Below are 20,726 nucleotides of genomic sequence, written 5' to 3'. Positions count from 1 at the left end.
ATAAGGATTTAGTTATAAGGATTTCCGACTACGCTGAATAAAATGGCTATCTCAGAATTTTGATCCGGTTACTTTGGAAAAATAATTAGCGTGGGACGGGGGCCTAGGTGCCCTCCGAGATTTTGGTCACTTAAAAAAGGCACTAGAACTTTTCATTTCCGTTAGAATGAGCCCTTTTGCAGCATTCTAGGGCCATTGGGTTGATACGATCACCCCTGAAAAAAAAACAAACAAATAAACACGCATCTGTGATCTGCCTTCTGACAAAAAATACAAAATTCCACATTTTTGCAGATAGGAGCTTGAAATTTCTACAGTAGTGTTCTATGACTTTTAGGCAGATCACGGATGCGTGTTTATTTGTTTTTTTTTGTTTTGTTTTTTTTTTCCAGGGGTGATCGTATCCACCAAATTGTCCTAGAATGTTGCGAGAGGGCTCATTCAAACGGAAATAAAAAGTTCTAGTGCCCTTTTTAAGCGACGAAAAAAATTGGAGGGCACCTAGGCCCCCTCCCACGCTAATTATTTTCCCAAAGTCAACGGATCAAAATTCTGAGATAGCCATTTTATTCAACGTAGTCGAAAAACCTTATAACTATGTCTTTGGAGACGACTTACTCCTCCATAGTCTCCGTGCGAGGGGTTACAAGTTAAAAACTTTGACCAGTGCTTACATATAGTAATGGTTATTGGGAAGTGTACAGGTGTTTTCAGGAGAATTTTTTGGTCGGGGAGAGGGGTCGAAAAGAGGGGGATATACTGGGGGAACTTTCCATCGAGGACTTGGTCATGGGGGAAGAAAATTTCCATGAAGGGAGTGCAGGATTTACTAACATTATTAAAAAAAAACAATGAAAAAATATATATGAAAAAGTTTTTTTTCAGCTGGAAGTAAGGAGCAGCATCAAAACTTAAAAACGAACAGAAGTTATTACCCATATGAGGGGTTCACCTCCTCCTAATACCTCGCTCTTTACGCTAAAGTATTTTTAGTAATGTCAACTATTTATTCTACGGCTTTTGTGATTCAGGGGTCATTCTTAATTAATTGGGCCAAAATTAAGATTTAGTGTAAAGAGAGAGGTACTGACGACGGGGTGAACCCTCTCATATGTGTAAATAAAAATATGAGAATAAAAAATTTCTTCACGTAAGCTAGTTTATAAGTTACGTATATCTTTTACTTATAAAACCATTCGTAATAAATTAAATTTCTAGTTGCCTTTTTTTATTAACCAAAAAATTGGAGGGCAACTAGGCTTCCTCCCCCGCTCTTTTTTTCCCAAAATCATTCGATCAAAATTATGAGTAAGCCATTCAGCAAAAAAAAAAAAAAAAAAAAAAAATTCAAATTTTGTTTCAATTATTACTCTGCGGAGAGCCAAAATCAAAACATGCATTTATTCAAAAACATTCAGAAAATTAAATAAAAAAAACAAGTTTTTTCAACTGAAAGTAAGGAGCGACATTAAAACTTAAAACGGACACAAATTACTTCGTATATAAAAGGGGCTGCTTCCTCATCAACCGCCCCGCTCTTTTACGCTAAAGTTTTTTACTGTTTTAAAAAGAAGAGTTGGGAGGAAAGAGTCAAACTTTAGCGTAAGAGCGGGGCGTTGATGAAGAAGCAGCCCCTTTTATATACGAAGTAATTTCTGTTCGTTTTTAAGTTTTAATGTCGCTCCTTACTTTCAGTTGAAAAAAACTTGTTTTTTTATTTAATATATTTAAAATCAGCATTAAAATGCGATTCTTTTGATGTAGCTATTGGTACCAAAATTCCATTTTTTAGAGTTTCGGTTGCTATTGAGCCGGGTCGCTCTTTACTACAGTTCGTTACTACGAACTGTTTGATAAAGTTGGAGGACAAGCAATATAAACAAAGGTATTTTATTTCAAATGACAATACAATTAAGTATGTAACTACAAAGAAGGATAGAATGTAAGGAAAATGAATTTTCCTGTTACCGGTACTAGACGATTAATCTTATAAGTACGGCTCTTGTATTGAACCCCCTGTGGAACTTTGGGATCAAAGCATCAATGAAGAATCCTTTCAGCTTGGGAAAAATCTTTTCGGTCCAAAAGCCTGGATTGCGGTCTATCTTTTCAATGTAGAAGTCTTTCTGGGTAAAAAATCATGAAAAAGCAAGTATATAGCTGAGCACATTCAAGCTGACTGATTGTACTTGGTAAAAGTAGTCGTGGCCTCGTTTGGGGTTGACCAGTCCATTATTTCCAACTTCCATGCAATAGTCCGCCTTAGACTCTTTTCGGTTCTTTATCCACTAGCCTATCCCCAAATTTCTCGCAGTTTCGCAGTTCCATACCTCGCTTTGATTTAATTTTCCCCATGATTTCGGCTTTGTGTGCATAACTTTCCTGAAGGCTCCTGACTATTTCTCATTTCTATGTTTCTTCATTGCATTGAAATAATTTATGAAAATTTCACACTATTAACAAGCAGCTGATTATTCCAGCTTGTCATTTTCGTCTCTAGGGGTTATTATCGGCGATCTGAAACGATTCTTTATGGCAACCGACTTGTAAAAATTTTCAGGTAGCTGAAAATATTCTAGGGGACTGTTAGAAAACAGGAAAATACATCAAAAAATGGTTCCAATCATCTTATAGGTTGTTGTCTTCTGCACATGATAGTACCAATTTTGTTCCAAAAGCAATATCCTTCATAGAGTACACTTGTGAAAAATCCCTAGACATTTTCTAAGATTTCTAAGCAATTAGAGGAAATAGAACAAAATCCTTTCAAACATTTTGTAGCATCTTCAAGAAGCTATGGCCTGATATTAAAAGCGGCATCTTCCGCCAATGAATACTTGAGTACTTTTTAAATATAAATTTTCAATTTAACATGGGATTTTCGAGTTCCATCAGTTCACTTAATCACCCCCTTAAGATCTATACCACATTTTTCTAATGATTGACCTTGAGCTTTGTTAATGGTGATTGCAAATGCTAATCGAATTGGGAATTGCAATATTTTAAATTGAAAAGGCAGATCCGTTGGAATCATGGGAATGCGAGGAATAAGAACAGCCTCACCCTCAAAAGGCCCTGTCAAGATTGTGGCCTCTATTAGGTTTTCCATTGTTTTTTTTTACGGCAAGTCGAGTGCCATCGCAAAGCTTTGGTGGGTTTATATTTCTTAAAAGTATTATTGGTACGCCTATTTTTAGTTGTAGCACGTGTGGTGGAAACCCTGAAAGATCTATGGAATTTAAAAATTCAGATGGATAATTAACCGCTTCATTTGGTTCCAAAACTGTGTCGACTGACTTGTAAAGGACTGCCTGGTCTCGAATCTTGGTCAAAACAATATTGTTGATTTCGTGGACGTCTATATTTTTGGGTGCGAGAATCGCTCTTTCACTTAGCCATTTATTATTTTTATAATTTTTTAGAATATTCGGAAATACTTTTTCAATCAATTCATTTTTGGACGTCACTAAATTACAGAAATCAGCAGGTAGTTGTATACGTCCTGGAATTGAGTCTACTGGGAGCTTTCCGTTTCCAATTGTCAGCAATTGATCTGAAAATGTTTGACCAGAGTCATCGTTTTGCAATCGGACACGCATATTTGTAGTTAATTTTAATATTTTTACGTGCGCCCATAAATTAGAATTTTTCAGGCAAGCATTCATTCGTCTTCAATGGCTCTGGTGGTGCAGCCAATAGAGGAAGTTTAACTTTTCCTGAGGCGCAACACATTCCCATTGTTTCACCATTGAATTTCAAGGCCTTGCAATAGGGACAAATTTTAGACATTGTCCCGATTTGAACACATCTACTCAAGCTATAATCATCGACTGGGTTGTACCTGAATGCCAGGCGATAACTTTCAGGTTGCTCTGATTCCTCGGCACGCTTTCTTTTCTTACTTTCTCTATCAGCAGCAAGCCTGATTTCTTGCTGTTCTTGTGATTCCTTGGCACGCTTTCTTTTCTTACTTTCTCTATCAGCAGCAAGCCTGATTTCTTGCTGTTCTTGTAATTCCTCGGCACGCCTTCTTTTTTCACTTTCTCTTTTAGCAGCAAGTCTGCTTCCGCGTTGCTCTGGTAGTTCCTCGGCACGCTTTCTGTTCTTTTTTTCTCTATCAGCCTCAAGCCTGTTTCCTTGCTGTTCTTTTGATTCCTCGGCACGCTTTCTGTTCTTTCTTTCTCTATCAGCCTCAAGCCTGTTTCCTTGCTGTTCTTATGATTCCTCGGCACGCTTTCTGTTCTTTCTTTCTCTATCAGCCTCAAGCCTGTTTCCTTGCTGTTCTTTTGATTCCTCGGCACGCTTTCTTTTCTGACTTTCTCTATCAGCAGCAAGTTTTTTGGCATAGACTCTTTGAGCATCTTCATCGGCTTTTGCCATGGTAAGTTCATCAGTCTTGAATGACGTCACCATCAAAGCAAAAATGACGACAACTAATTTCATGACGTCAGTCAACACAGAAACTTGACGTCACCTGATCCACAGACAGACACACAGACAGACAACTTATTTTTATATATATAGATAGATTCACAGGTGGGACATAGGGACACAACTACAATGGCGCGTAACGACTTACGCGCGCGGGGGGGGCTTGGGGGTTGGCGAAGCGCCCCCACCAACTAGGTGTTGGTGGGGGCCCAACACCAGTACCCCAACAGCTAGTATATATATATATATATATATATATATATATATATATATATATATATATATATATATATACTAGCTGTTGGGGTGGCGCTTCGCGCCACCCCAACACCTAGTTGGTGGGGGCGCTTCGCGCCCCCCCCAAGCCCCCCCGCGCGCGTAAGTCGTTACGCGCCATAATAGTTACGCGCCATTGTAGTTGTGTCCCTATGTCCCACCTGTGAATATAGATATATATATATATATATGGTTTTAACTACGTAAAACTTGCGAATATACAACATTCTTTGCTGTCCCATTGTCTTTGCATATAAATAGATTGTCAGGTTTACCGACTCTTGAACATGCAACATATAATGGTCCATGGGAAAACAATCTGTATTCAGATCTATACCTCATGATTCTAATGATTGCCCTTGAGCTTTGTTGATGGTGATTGCTAATCGACCATTCCCTGTCCCGGTGTCCCGGTCGTCATTTACATCCCCCTGTTTCCCCCGGTGTCCCCGTTGTAGTTGTGTCCCTGTGTCCCGGTCGTCATTTATATTCCCTGTGTCCCGGGTCCCGGTCATCATTTGTATCCCGGTGTCCCGGTCTGTATATACATTCGTTTTTTAGTTTTGTTTTTCTCCTTTATTTTTTTCCTTTTTTTTTCTTTTTTAGCTTATTTAGATTTTTAGATTTTTAGTTTTTTTTATTAGTTTTTAGTTTTTATTTCTTTTTAGTTTTTTTGTCCCGGTCGTCATTTATATCCCCCTGTTTCCCCCGGTGTCCCCGTTGTAGTTGTGTCCCTGTGTCCCGGTCGTTATTTATATTCCCTGTGTCCCGGTCGTCATTTGTATCCCGGTGTACCGGTCTGTATATACATTCGTTTTTTAGTTTTGTTTTTCTCCTTTATTTTTTTCCTTTTTTTTTCTTTTTTAGTTTATTTAGATTTTTAGATTTTTTAGTTTTTTTATTAGTTTTTAGTTTTTTTTTCTTTTTAGTTTTTTTGTAGTTTTTACCTTCTTTTTAGTTTTGTTAATTTTTTTTTTACTTGTGTCCTGGTCGTCATTTATACTCCCTGTGTCCCGGTGCTTTGTTGATTGCTAATCGAACATTCCTTTTGTCCTGGTCGCTTTCTCTTTGAGTGTCGTCATTTATTAGTTTTTTCCTTTTTTTTTAGTTTTTTATTGGTTTTTACCTTTATTTTAGCTTATTTTTCAGTTTTTTCCTTTTTTTTAGTTTTTTTTTTATTTTTTATTTTTTTTAGTTTTTTACCTTTTTTTAGTTTTTATAGTTTTTTTAGTTTTTTAGCTTTTTTACTTTTTTTATTAGTTTTTAGTTTTTTTTTGTAGTTTTTGCCTTTTTTTAGTTTTTTCAGTTTTTTTTAGTTTTTTATTGGTTTTTACCTTTATAGTTTTTTTAGTTTTTTAGCTTTTTTATTTTTTTTATTAGTTTTTAGTTTTTTTTGTAGTTTTTGCCTTTTTTTAGTTTTTTCAGTTTTGACGTCACCTGATCCAGTTTTTTCAGGTGACGTCACCTGACACATCCATCCATCCATCCATCCATCCATCCACAGACAGACAACTTATTTTTATATATATAGATATATATATATATATATATATATATATCTATATATATAAAAATAAGTTGTCTGTGGATGGATGGATGGATGTGTCAGGTGACGTCACCTGAAAAAACTGGATCAGGTGACGTCAAAACTGAAAAAACTAAAAAAAGGCAAAAACTACAAAAAAAACTAAAAACTAATAAAAAAAATAAAAAAGCTAAAAAACTAAAAAAACTATAAAGGTAAAAACCAATAAAAAACTAAAAAAAAAACTGAAAAAACTAAAAAAAGGCAAAAACTACAAAAAAAACTAAAAACTAATAAAAAAAAAGTAAAAAAGCTAAAAAACTAAAAAAACTAAAAAAAGGTAAAAAACTAAAAAAAATAAAAAATAAAAAAAACTAAAAAAAAGGAAAAAACTGAAAAATAAGCTAAAATAAAGGTAAAAACCAATAAAAAACTAAAAAAAAAAAGGAAAAAACTAATAAATGACGACACTCAAAGAGAAAAAAAAAGGCAAAAACTACAAAAAAAACTAAAAACTAATAAAAAAAATAAAAAAGCTAAAAAACTAAAAAAACTAAAAAAAGGCAAAAACTACAAAAAAACTAAAAACTAATAAAAAAGCTAAAAAACTAAAAAAACTAAAAAAAAGGCAAAAACTACAAAAAAACTAAAAACTAATAAAAAAAATAAAAAAGCTAAAAAACTAAAAAAAACTAAAAAAACTAAAAAAAGGTAAAAAACTAAAAACTAAAAAAAACTAAAAAAAACTAAAAAAGGTAAAAACTAAAAGAACTAAAAAAGAAAAAAATAAATGACGACACTCAAAGAGAAAGCGACCAGGACAAAAGGAATGTTCGATTAGCAATCAACAAAGCACCGGGACACAGGGAGTATAAATGACGACCCGGGGGAAACAGGGGGATATAAATGACGACCGGGACAAAAAAACTAAAAAGAAAAAAAAACTAAAAACTAATAAAAAAACTAAAAAATCTAAAAATCTAAATAAGCTAAAAAAGAAAAAAAAAGGAAAAAAATAAAGGAGAAAAACAACACTAAAAAACGAATGTATATACAGACCGGGACACCGGGATACAAATGACGACCGGGACCCGGGACACAGGGAATATAAATGACGACCGGGACACAGGGACACAACTCCGGTACACCGGGATACAAATGACGACCGGGACACAGGGAATATAAATGACGACCGGGACACAGGGACACAACTACAACGGGGACACCGGGGGAAACAGGGGGATATAAATGACGACCGGGACAAAAAAACTAAAAAGAAAAAAAAACTAAAAACTAATAAAAAAACTAAAAAATCTAAAAATCTAAATAAGCTAAAAAAGAAAAAAAAAGGAAAAAAATAAAGGAGAAAAACAAAACTAAAAAACGAATGTATATACAGACCGGGACACCGGGATACAAATGACGACCGGGACCCGGGACACAGGGAATATAAATGACGACCGGGACACAGGGACACAACTACAACGGGGACACCGGGGGAAACAGGGGGATGTAAATGACGACCGGGACACCGGGACAGGGAATGGTCGATTAGCAATCACCATCAACAAAGCTCAAGGGCAATCATTAGAATCATGAGGTATAGATCTGAATACAGATTGTTTTCCCATGGACCATTATATGTTGCATGTTCAAGAGTCGGTAAACCTGACAATCTATTTATATGCAAAGACAATGGGACAGCAAAGAATGTTGTATATTCGCAAGTTTTACGTAGTTAAAACCATATATATATATCTATCTATATTCACAGGTGGGACATAGGGACACAACTACAATGGCGCGTAACTATTATGGCGCGTAATGACTTACGCGCGCGGGGGGGCTTGGGGGGGGCGCGAAGCGCCCCCACCAACTAGGTGTTGGGGTGGCGCGAAGCGCCACCCCAACAGCTAGTATATATATAATTAAATATGTACTATACATTAAATATATTAAATTGACAAAAGCTGTTACATATTTTTAAGAATGTGATCTATTGTGTGCAGATGTGCTAACAAAGTAATTATAATAGATGTCATGAGGTTGGGTTTTGATGCTGTTTCTGGCCCTTGAAATCAGTAGCAGTACATGCAAATTTATTCTATAAGATGGCTACGATGGAAGAAATGAAGAAAAACAGATACACAATGACAAGTTTTTGCTCTTTTGCATGTATCTACTACTGTGGGTAATGTATAGTAAATTTTCATTAGAAAATAGCTCAAAGTTTACTACTTTTATTTTTCTGTTTTAGAAATAAAACGACAGCTCCTCTAAGATGAATGAAAAATTTATTTTCTATGGATCAATTGGTTTTATGACTGTCGAATTTCTATGGGAATCTTACCTTTCATATCGCCAGGTATTACTATTACTTTCATTGTGTTTTGCCGCCTTTGTACTTATTTTTTTTTTTTAGATATTTGTTGTTGTGCTTTTTTTTTTTTTTTTACAAGCATTACAGTTTTTGAAAAACAAAGTACTATTTATTTTAAAAACCAATTTTTAATCAGTATAAACATCTAATACAAATGTTAATTTTTGAAGCACTTGAATGATGCTGGAGATCAAATCAGTGAAATGAAGACCAGTAAAATAAATATTTTTTTTTGTGAGTACTATTAAAACCATTATTCTTCATTTTAACGTCAAATGTAATTACATATTGTTAAATTACCATGGACGTTAAAGAAAAAAAAAATTGTTCTTTGAACCCATCTCAGTGTAAGAAAAATACTAGCCAAAGCAAAATATATAAAGAAAAGAAAAACAATCAAAGGCTCTGCAAAAAGGTAACAGGAAAAACAAAAGAAAAAGAACATAGTAAACAAAATCTCAAATAGCTAAATGAACTAAATCTTTAGACTTTTACTATTAATTTTTTGTTTGAAGTTTTTTTTTTAATTTTTTCTCTGTGTTATTAAGTTTTGTTTCCCTTTTTAGCATATTTTGTTTCTTGTTTAAATGGAAAGGCAGAGTAGTCTAAGAAACTAATTAACCTAGGCCAAGTTTATGCAGACTGGATTTGGACTCAAAATATCTCTTGAGTAAAGAATATAGTGTAATTCTTTGAAAAAATTCTTGGTGGAAAATTTTATTGAGTGGAGAGCCATTGAATAAGGTAAATTGTGTGCGAAACCTTGGTTTTTATGTTGATCGTGATTTATCTTGGAAACGGCACAGCGATTTAGTTGTTACTAAAGTGGCTAGATGAGTTGGAGCTATTTGTCGTTCAAAAAATTTTCTTTCAAATAAAATTTCACTTCTGTTATATCATGTAATAGTTAGTTTTTGTATCTTAAAATACCTAATAACAAACAGGAAAAACCCTTAGACTTTTCTTCCTTGGAATAGTAAGAGATGGACCACAAAAAATCAGCAGTAAACTAAGTCTCATATACAATGGTTAGTTTTTCTAATGATCATTTTTTAGTTTAATCATTTAAGTATAACACAAACTATTTAAAAATTGTGCCCTTGCTAGCCTGCGTGGTGCAGTGGATAGTGTGTGGGAATTCTAATCCGGAGGTCAAAGGTTCAATTAAAAGTCTAAATAAAACTTTTATTAATAACTACTACTTGAAATTTCGGTAATCTTTATCGTAATGATACCACTCCTTGATATTTTGTTTGGCTCTCTCAATTATTGCTTCTTTATAATCTTCATCACTATCACACCGCTCCTTCCTCTTTTGTTTGGTTTCCTCAATTATTGGTCCTCTATAATCTTCATGATTATCACACTGCTCCTTGCTCTTTCATTTGGCTCCCTCGATTTTTGCTTCTCTATAAACTTCATCATTATCATACCGCTACTTGCTCTATTGTTTGGCTCTCTCAATTGTTACTTTTCTATAATCTTTATCATTCTCATAACGCTCCTTTCACTTGGTCTGTTAAATACCTTTCCTTTTCTCTTTTCAGGATGCTATCTCTGTTTTTTATATAGTACTGCTTTTTAACTTATGTTTAACTTGCTTAGAAGCCACCATCTTACTGTTTGGACTCTGTATTTTAAACCCCCCCCCCCTTATGTTATAACTTTGTATAAAAAAATTACAAACAGAAAAAAACCTATAGCTCTTTCTTATTTGGTATAGTAAGAGACAAACCTTAAAAAGTCAGGCAGCTAACTTCTATTCAAAAGATCATTTTATTATCTTAACTTTTAGTTACTATTAAATAAACAAACAAGTTTTTTTTTAATTGAAAGTAAGAAGCGACATTAAAACTTAAAACGAACAGAAATTACTCCGTATATGAAAGGGGCTGTTTCCTCCTCAACACCCCGCTCTTTGCGCTGAAGTTTGACTCTTTCTCTCAAATCTACTTTTAACACAGTGAAAATTTAGCGTAAAGAGCGGGGCGTTGAGGAGGGAACAGCCCCTTTCATATACGGAGTAATTTCTGTTCGTTTTAAGTTTCAATGTCGCACCTTACTTTCAATTAAACAAAGCTGTTTTTTTATTTAATTTCTGAACGTTTTTGAATTAATGCATGTTTTGATTTTGGCTCTCCGCACATGAATACTTAGAACGAAATTTGCATATTTTTTTTGCCTAAATGGCTTTTTCTTAGTTTTGATCGGACGATTTTGAGAAAAAAGGTATGGGGGACGGGGCCTAAATGCCCTTCAATCTTTTGGCTACTTAAAAAGGCAACTAGAACTTCATAAGTCTCTGATGGTAAAATTGAAAGCATACCCACTTGTCATGCGGAAAACTGAGGTTTGAACTTCTAATGTATTGAATATAAGGCATATCTTTTATATTTTAAAATTTACAAAGCCACAGGGTTCAGTTCCTTTGCGTCTGAGTTCACTCTTTAATGTAATCTATTCGTATCTGTTGGTATCAATTAATCTATTGTTATCAAAATTCTGTTTTTAGAGTTTCGATTGCTATTGAGCTGGGTCGCCTCTTACTTACAGTCCGTTAGCACGAACTGTTTGATCCTATCTTGTTTTAAAACTCTATGTTTCTGTAGAGGTGCTGCTTTCTCATCCTGCTCATATCTGTTTTTGGCACTCAATTTGAGAATGTCCATTCAACGTCATCAAGCTTGTACATAAAAAATGCAGATAACTTCGAAGACCACACTGCCTTTCCATGACGAAAGTAAAACAGTTCAAAATAGGGATGAAACCTTTTAATTGACAGTGAACAGATATAAAAGTATTTAACTGGATATTTCGAACACATATACAGTGATTAAAAAAGGCACTAGAACTTTTTATGTCAGTTCGAATGAGCCCGCTCGTGACATTCTAGGACCACTGGGTCGATACGGTCACCCCTAAGAATTAAAAAAATAAAATAAAAACGCATCCGTGATCTTTCTTCTGGCAAAAAATACAAAATTCCACATTTTTGCTGATAGGAGCTTGAAACGTCTACAGCAAGGTTCTCTGATACGCTGAATCCGATGATATGATTTTCATTAAGATTCTAAGACTTAGGGGGGTGTTACTCCCCTTTTTCGAAAATAAGGCAAATTTTCTCAGACTCGTAACTTTTGATGAGTAAGATTAAACTTGATGAAATTTATATATTTAAAATTAGCATAAAAATTCGATTCTTTTGATGTATCTATTGGTATGAAAATTCCGTTTTTTAGAGTTTTGGTTACCATCGAGCAGGGTCGAATCTTACTTACAGCTTATTACCACGATCTGTTTGATTTGATTGTGTTTTATGGGCTAGCAATTTCTACTCTAATTATAAACTTATCCAAATTTTATAAAATAAAGTGGTGAGAATAATTGGGGAATATCTGGAAGTTTTCAATGACACAGAGACGTGCTATAGAAAGTTAAGAATGATGAATGTTGCACAGCTCAGAGATTACCAGGCTGCAATTTTTGTAAATCAATGACGGAATGATATATGCCCAGATATTTGTTCTCATTTTTATAAGGCTAATATTTGCTTACTTGAGCTTAGTACTAGGAAATGTCTGCCAGGATACATGATTCATTATTTGGGACTGAGTGTTTAGAATGTGCTTCTGGCGAGTGTTTAGGTGGCTTAACATCTACAGCAATTTAAGAAAAGATTAACCAAGTACTTATTGGAATGGGAGGATAAGGAACCATTATTTATTTGAAAACCCGTCATACAAAAGTAAGAAGACGAAGCAGTAAAAGAAATAATACAACAGTAAAGACAACAATTAAATGCTTCGCAAAATACAAGGCAAACAGATAATACGAAAGAAACCAGTAGTTCTATATTTATTCAATAAAAAGTGATAAAACTAAAAAAAAACTCAAATGAGGCTTATTAAATAAATATAGAATACAGACCTCGCCCCGCTGCCCTTGGAGCTCATGGACTGATACGCTTCGCTCTATAAGTAATGTTACCCGTAAGCAAGCCCACTTTACGCATTTTTAGTTTGCGCCATGGAGGAGGAGGGTCAACCAGAAATGGATGCGCTTCTAGAATTAGCATTTTCTAAGAGCTCTTTTTCTAAGAGCTATTTCAATTCCTTTTTTAACACATGTTGAAGCATGTTAAAGAAGGAAAAAGATAGTTGTTCGCTCCTTATAAATTCTGAGTCTGCAGTCTACGAGTTATTTTTTCACCTTCTCTGCCTAACCTCTTTCTCTCTCTCTCTATTTCTCTCTCTCCTCCTTTTCATACACCTGTTTTTATAATTACTATCTTTTAGCACAAGGTTTATAAAGAAAATAAGGAAGTACCCAAAGAAGTGAGAGTCATAATTGACGAAGAAACATTTAAAAAGTCAAGAGAGTATGGACTTGATAGGAGTTGGTTCGGAATGGTTGCTGGGACAATCAAACAGTGCATAAATACTGTGAGTTTTTATGTTAATATTCAACTGCTTTCTTTTTGACACAATGTTTAAGGGCAATTTTAACATTTGAATCAGTTAATGTTTACAGGATTAAAACCATATATAGCTTGTATGGCCGGGATTTGCATTATACAAGAAAGAAAAGCTTAATTTTGTTTTAAAATATGGTTTCATAGTATGCTGTAAATTGAGTTATAAAAAAGGCATAGAAAACAAAGGTTCACATAGAGATTTTTCAATAAAGGGTTAATCTTTTAACTTTAACGAGAAAAAAAGGGGCTAATGTTGGAAAATTATCAGAAAACCATAATAACTTTTCCAAACGTTGCTTTTTTCGTATTGTTTTTGTTTTCAGCGGAAGCGGGGGGTGAAACCCCCATGCCCTCTTCGCATGGTTTCTCATGGGGGAAAGACTAGCTTATGAACTATGTCTTAAGTCTGGAATAACCATTTTCCCTTTTAAAAGAACACTGTATGTGAAAATGGGAACTTTCAAGTAGTTGGTAAAAGAAAACAATTATGTTGCTATTAGTATTTGACCTAAGACATCTGCCAATAAGGCTGGGAAACTAAAAGCATCCGCTTTTGTCGTCTGTTCTTCACTATCCTTTGCTTTGGCCGTCTGGTTTGTATAACTTGTATAACTGTCTTTTTGTATAACTTGTCTGCATTTTGTCCTGCATTAGCCTCTGAACAAAACGCGACTCTAATCTGCATCTACTTAAATAGATTCCTGTGTGCTGCATCATTTTGTTGAGTAGCCCTGTTTTATTGTTCTTACCATCTGCAGCTGTGAAATTGCTCATTTTTATGGAAATTGATGTGTTTGAAAACCTTTTGTAATTGAGAAAAATAATGTTTAACATAGAATCATTTTTTTTTAACGAAAAAGCTGTATTTTCGTGTACAAGATTAATGAGTGGCGTCATAATCTTAGGTGTTAAAATTTGTATGATGTCTGAGGAATAATGCTAATTTCTTGATTCAAATTAGATAAAAAAACAAGTTTTTTTTAATTGAAAGTAAGGAGCGACATTAAAACTTAAAACGAACAGGAATTTCTCTGTATATGAAAGGGGCTGTTCCCTCCTCGACGCCCCGCTCTTTACGCTAAAGTTTGACTCTTTCTCTCAACTCTACTTTTTAAAACATAAAAAACTTTAGCGTAAAGAGCGGGGTGTTGAGGAGTGAACAGCCCCTCTCACGACATTCTAGGACCACTGGGTCGATACGATCACCCCTGGAAAAAATAAGCAAACAAATAAACACGTATCCATCATCTGTCTTGTGACAAAAATGCAAAATTTCACATTTTTGTAGATAGGAGCTTGAAACTTCTATTGTAGGGTTCTCTGATACGCTGAATCTGACGGTGTGATTTTCGTTAAGATTCTATGACTTTTAAGGGGTGTTGCCTCCTATTTTCTAAAATAAGGCAAATTTAAAATAAGACAAGTTGGCTGAACTGCGACATTCTGCACATACGGCATTTTTCTTCTTCTTCCTCCACAGCTAGAGGGGTAGTGGAAGATCATAGAGAGCTGTTTAATGACTCGTTTTAAAGGAAATTAATCTACTTAAAAACCTTTTGTAATTACAAAAAGTAATTTTCGAAATAGAATCAATTTTTTTACAAAAACTATTTTCGTGCACAAGATTGAGGAATGACAACATAATCGTAGGTTGTAACCATATATGGTGTAAAAGCAAATGCAAATTATGATGTTAGCTATAATGGCATCAGTATATTTTTACATAATTGATAATAATAATAATTTACATAATTTACTACATAAATTAACATAATAATTTACATAATTTACATAATAATTTACAAAAATTTTACATAATTGATATAATTAATAATAATAGCATAAAAATAGAGAAACGACAGAATAAACCTCACTAAGCTTACAGTTTTCAATGCAACCAGTGATATAATGCCTGTTGGAAGACCTAAAAAACAAATTAATATAAAGGATCAGTTCAGTTATTTACAAACCGAATGTTTAAAAGTTTCATCTGTATCAATGCTGTAGAGGTATCTGAAACCCAATAAAGAACAAACCACATCATATACCGGAGTTACTTAGCTGTCCAATTCTTTGAGCTCGTCTTTCACGATTACAAATATGAAGAAGCCATAGGCTCTTTCCTGTTTGTAGTCATTTTTAAAGTGAATCCAGGTTGCAGTTACATGAAGGTTCGATGCTATAAATTATATTAAAGAGCGAACTTTAGCCTATACTACTGCATTATATATTCATTTCAGAATCGCTATTATGTAAACTGCAAAAAAAAATTCCTTAAGTGTATATCTCTATAACGTTGTGCTATATTTCAAAAAAAAATCTTTTTTTTAGTTTTCAGCTCAGAATCACTTGTGTAAACTGGAAAAATGTTCATGATGTTCGAGTAATAATTTTAATTTTTCAATTCAAAGTATAAAAATATCTGAAGATTTTTAAGTTAGTTTTGTTTTTGTTAGGTTCTAAAGACTAAGTTTGATTTTATAGCTATAACTTTTTATATTGACGACCATAGAAGAACAAACCATTGCTTATATTGATTGAGCTTAGTTAGCTGCCTGATTCTTTGAGGTGCGTCCCTGACTGTTCGAAAAGAAAAAGCCGCAGGCTTTTTTCTGTTTCGGACAATCAATTGTGACCCGGACAATCAATGCGACCCGGATAATCAATTGTCCGAGTCGCAGCGGTAACTAGTTTTGCGCCGATTCTGCCTATTCTACTAAATACTTGATTTTTTTTCAATTGAGTTTCACTGGACAATATTTGTGCGTAAATTCTGAATCTGATGTAATTGATGGTAAATATTCGATAATTCAGTTTCACGTTTCTTTTTAGGCGTTTGTATTTTATTGGGGCCAAAAGTATCTTTGGAGAGCAGCTGGCAACCTTGTACAATTAGTGGGCTATGGTAGTGAATGTGAAATTGTACATAGCATAGCATTTGGATTTTTAGCTAATGCTGTTTCCACAGTACTTGATCTCCCTTTTTCTATTTACAATAATTTCGTGATTGAAGAAAAACATGGTTTCAACAAACAGGTAATGTATCCCTTGATAAATAAAGTAGCTAAGTGAGAAACATTTTTTTTCTTCTATCATAGTGATATTTATTTGATAAGCTGTTAAATTCAGGCTCTCTTTAAGTGAAATGAACGAAAATCAATAGTCAACCAAATTATGTTAAAATGGAAATTTCAAGTCAAGTATAAAGATGTTGAATGTTACAGAGAATAATTGACACGTCAGATCTTTTAAATCATCAAATGGAATTAAACTTCCGAAAAATGGTTAATGGGGACTTCTTTTGCATACAAAATCTATACTATTATCATAGGAGGACTCACAAAACTCTGCCTCATAGGCAGATAGGCTCATTGCCTCCAATAAAAAAAAACAAAACAATAATATAGCTTCAATTTTGCTTGGCTATTGGTGCCCTCTCGGGTCGGGAATTTTGAGAGAGATTTCTTCCTACCTCTGATGGGAGAACCATCTCTGGTGCTTATTTTGTTCTTGATTTACTGGTTCTTTGTTTAAAGATTAAATAAAAAAAACAAGTTTTTTGAAATGAAAGTAAGGAGCGACATTAAAACTTAAAACGAACAGAAATTACTCCGTATATGAAAGGGGCTTTTCCTCCTCGACACCCCGCTCCTTACGCTAAAGTTTTTTATTGTTTTAAAAAGTAGGGTTGCGAGAAAGAATCAAACTTTAGCGCAAGGAGCGGGGTGTCGAGGAGGAAAAGCCCCTTTCATATACGGAGTAATTTCTGTTCGTTTTAAGTTTTAATGTCGCTCCTTACTTTCATTTCAAAAAACTTGTTTTTTTTATTGAATTTCTGAAAGTTTTGAATTAATGCATGTCTGATTTTGGCTCTCCGTACATAAATTATTAAAATGAAATTTGCATATTAATTCTTTTTTTGGCTAAATGGCTTTCTCTTAGTTTTGATCAGACGATTTTGAGAAATAAGGGGTGGGGAAGGAGGCCTAGTTGCCCTCTAATTTTTCGGTTACTTGAAAAGGCAACTAGATCTTTTAATTTTTAACGAACGTTTTTATTAGTAAACAAAATATGTAACTTAAGAATTAACATACGTAACAAACTTTTATATTCTTATATTTTTGATTATATATATGAGAGGGTTGGTCCCCTGGTTAATACCTTGCTCTTCACACTAAATCTCGTTTTGTCCCAATTCTTTAAGAATGACCCCTGAATCAGAAAGGCCGTAGAATAAATAGTTGAAATTACTTAAAATTTTTTTAGCATAAAGAGCGAAGTATTTATCTCCTCCTAAATACCTCGCTCTTTATGCTAAAGTATTTTTAGAACCCCTCATATGCGTAATAATCTCTGTTTGTTTTAAGTTTTAATGCTTCTCCTTAATGCTTAATGCTTAAAAACTTTTTCGTGTTTATATTTTCATTGTTTTTTTTATAGTAATGCTAGAAAGTCCTGCGCCCTTTTCATTGAATTTCTCTTATATATCTTATATCCTCCCATATAGCCCCCTCCTCTGAAACCCACACCCAAACCAAAAAAATCCCCTTGATAACGTCGGTACACTTCCCAGTAACTATTACTGTATGTAAACATTGGTCAAAGTTTGTAACTTGCAGCCCCTCCCCCAGGGACTGTGGGGGGTAAGTCATCCCCAAAGACATAGTTATTGTGGTTTTCGACTATGCGGAACAAAATGGCTATTTCAAAATTTTGATCCGTTGACTTTGGGAAAAAATGAGCGTGGGAGGGGGCCTAGGTGCCCTCCAATTTTGTTGTTCACTTAAAAAGGGCACTAGAACTTTTTATTTCCGTTAGAATGAGCCCTCTTGCAACACTCTAGGACCACTTGGTCGATACGGTGACCCCTGGGGAAAAAAAACAAACACGCACCCGTGATTTGTCTTCTGGCAAAAAATACGAAATTCCACATTTTTGTAGATTGGACCTTGAGATTTTTTCTATAGGGTTCTTTGATACGCTGAATGTGATGGTGCGATTTTTGTTAAGATCCTATGACTTTTAGGGAGTGTTACCCCCTATTTTCCAAAATAAGACAAATTTTCTCAGGCTCGTAACTTTTGGTGACAAAGAATAAAATTTGATGAAACGTATATATTTGAAATCAGCATAAAAATCCGATTCTTTTGATATATCTTTTAGCATCGAAATTCCGTTTTTTAGAGTTCCGTTTACTATTGAGCCGGGTCGCTCCTTACTACAGTTCGTTACCACGAACTGTTTGATTCCCATATTCGGTTAAGTTTCACTCTAATTATTATGGGAATATTCCAACCCGCTTGGAAGTGCGTCAAGGTGGTGTTCTTTCACCGTATCTTTTCAGTATTTGTATCCGCAGTGTGTTATACAAAATTATGCCCTTTCTTTTTTGTAATTTGGTAAATGTCTCTTGTATTGCATATGCGGATGATATACTTCTAGATCTAGCCGTTCTAGATCTAGCCTCTCGAATTCCGTATCATCTATTTCAAAACATTTCAAAACTGTTGGTCTATCATTGAATATTGATAAGTGTGAGTACCTAGTCTTTAATGCAAAGTCTATGCCCATTTAAAATCCGCATTCTAACTTCTCCATCCATTGTGTCTCTGATTTGCGGCGGTCAAGCATTCATATTTATTGGAATCTACTAGCTTTTAGGATCAATATTGTACGGCATATTAAAGAAAACTTAAAGCGGGTTATGGTAAAATAGTAGCTAATCGTGGTCATTATTATCGAAAAGCGCTTGCATTGCTATACACTGGTTTTTGCGACCATTCAATACTTTTCCTATCCGGTATTTCACCTATCCTGAAAAAAAGACAAGATCTGGCTGAATTGTGTATATTATATTTCCGCTATTGTAAGTTCCTGTTTCATTTACCCCGGTCTTATAGGAAAAAGAAAATAATTCGGTATTTCGGGGCTTCTGACATTATTACTCCTTTGCGTAAGTTAGGCTCAAAATTGGAAAAGGATTATATATTTTCTCTGGGCCCCTTCCACCTCATAGTTCGTTTATTTTCCCGTTAGTTTTCACCTGTTTTCGCTTTATAGTTGTGTTATCTCTTAGCAGTTCTTTCGTTAGTTGAGTTATGGTTGTGGTATATATGTTTTATCGCTCATATAGTTGTGTTATTTTCAAATTATACTCTATAATAGAGAGGCTCCGAACACCCAGCATTGTATATAAAGCTCTGAATTTGACGTTTTTTTCTAACGTGACCAGATTCGTCCTGCGTCCTGCGCCCTTTTCATTGAATTTTTCTTCCCCTATGACATATTTCTCCAAGGAAAGATCCTCCCACATAGTCCCCTCCCCTCAACCCTACCCCCAAAACCAGATAAATCAACCTGAAAACGTATGTACACTTCCCAATAACCATTATTATAAGTAAACACTGGTCGAAGTTTGTAACTTGCAGCCCCTCCCCCAGGGACTGTGGGGGAATAAGTCGTCCCCAAAGACATAGTTATTATGGTTTTCGACTATGCTGAACAAAATGGCTATCTCAAAATTTTGATCTGTTGACTTTGGGAAAAAAATGACCGTGGGAGGGGGCCTAGATGCCCTCAAATTTTTTTGGTCACTTAAAAAGGGCACTAGAACTTTTCATTTCCGTTAGAATGAGCCCTCTTGCGAAATTCTAGGACCACTTGGTCGATACGATTACCCCTGGGAAAAAAAAACAACAAACAAACAAATAAACACGCACCCGTGATTTGTCTTCTGGCAAAAAATACAGAATTCCACATTTTTGTAGATAGGAGCTTGAAACTTCTGCCATAGGGTTCTCTGGGACGCTGAATCTGATGGTGTCATTTTCGTTAAGATCATACGACTTTTAGGGGGTGTTTCCCCCTATTTTCCTAAATAAGGCAAAGTTTCTCAGGCTCGTAACTTTTGATGGGTAAGACTAAACTTGATGAAACTTATATATTTAAAATCAGCATTAAAATGCGATTCTTTTGATATAGCTATTGATATCAAAATTCAATTCTTTAGAGTTTTGGTTACTATTGAGCCGGATCGCTCCTTACTACAGTTCGTTACCACGAACTGTTTGATATGAATGTCTTTCAAGGCCAAACCAGAAAAATCTTAGTCTCTGAGGCAATAAACATATCAGTTATTTCTTTTGCCAGTTTCTTCTTGCTCCTATGAATTCAATAAGTCATTATTGCTTTACTTGCTCGTTTATTGTATCTTCATTCCATTTATTATGTTCTTCAGTTATAGATTTTTGGTCTAAACGTATGATTCTATATCAAAGATTAAATAAAAAAAACAAGTTTTTTTTTAATGAAAGTAAGGAGTGACATTAAAACTAAAACGAACAGAATTACTCCTTATATGAAAGGGGCTTTTCCTCCTCAATACCCTGCTCTTTACGCTAAAGTTTTTTACTGTTTTAAAATGTAGAGTTAAGATAAAGAGTCAAACTTTAGCGTAAAGAGCGGGGCGTTGAGGAGGAAAAGCCCCTTTCATGTAAGGAGTAATTTCTGTTCGTTTTAAGTTTTAATGTCGCTTCATACTTTCATTTAAAAAAAATGTTTTTTTTTATTTAATCCCTGGACATTTTTGAATTAATGCATGATCTTGGCTCTCCGCACATAAAAAAATTAAGACGAAATTT

The 20,726-nt window shown here is 34.5% G+C and overlaps 1 protein-coding gene across 4 annotated transcripts in view; it reads left to right on the top strand.

Moving 5' to 3' along the window:
• Positions 1–20,726, top strand: part of LOC136043911 (CAAX prenyl protease 1 homolog) — a 73,154-nt gene that overhangs the window by 21,205 nt on the left and 31,223 nt on the right. For all 4 annotated transcript variants that reach the window (XM_065728952.1, XM_065728953.1, XM_065728954.1 and 1 more), the window contains exons 2-4: positions 8,490–8,597; positions 12,908–13,054; positions 15,919–16,122. In XM_065728952.1, coding sequence (XP_065585024.1) covers positions 8,514–8,597; positions 12,908–13,054; positions 15,919–16,122 — 435 coding nt within the window. In that variant the 5' untranslated portion in view covers positions 8,490–8,513. The remainder of the gene's footprint in view (positions 1–8,489; positions 8,598–12,907; positions 13,055–15,918; positions 16,123–20,726) is intronic.

The sequence above is a fragment of the Artemia franciscana genome, chromosome 2 (genome assembly GCF_032884065.1).
Source record: "Artemia franciscana chromosome 2, ASM3288406v1, whole genome shotgun sequence".
NCBI classification, from domain to species: Eukaryota; Metazoa; Arthropoda; class Branchiopoda; order Anostraca; family Artemiidae; genus Artemia; species Artemia franciscana.
This window is presented reverse-complemented; position numbering and strand designations above follow the sequence as displayed.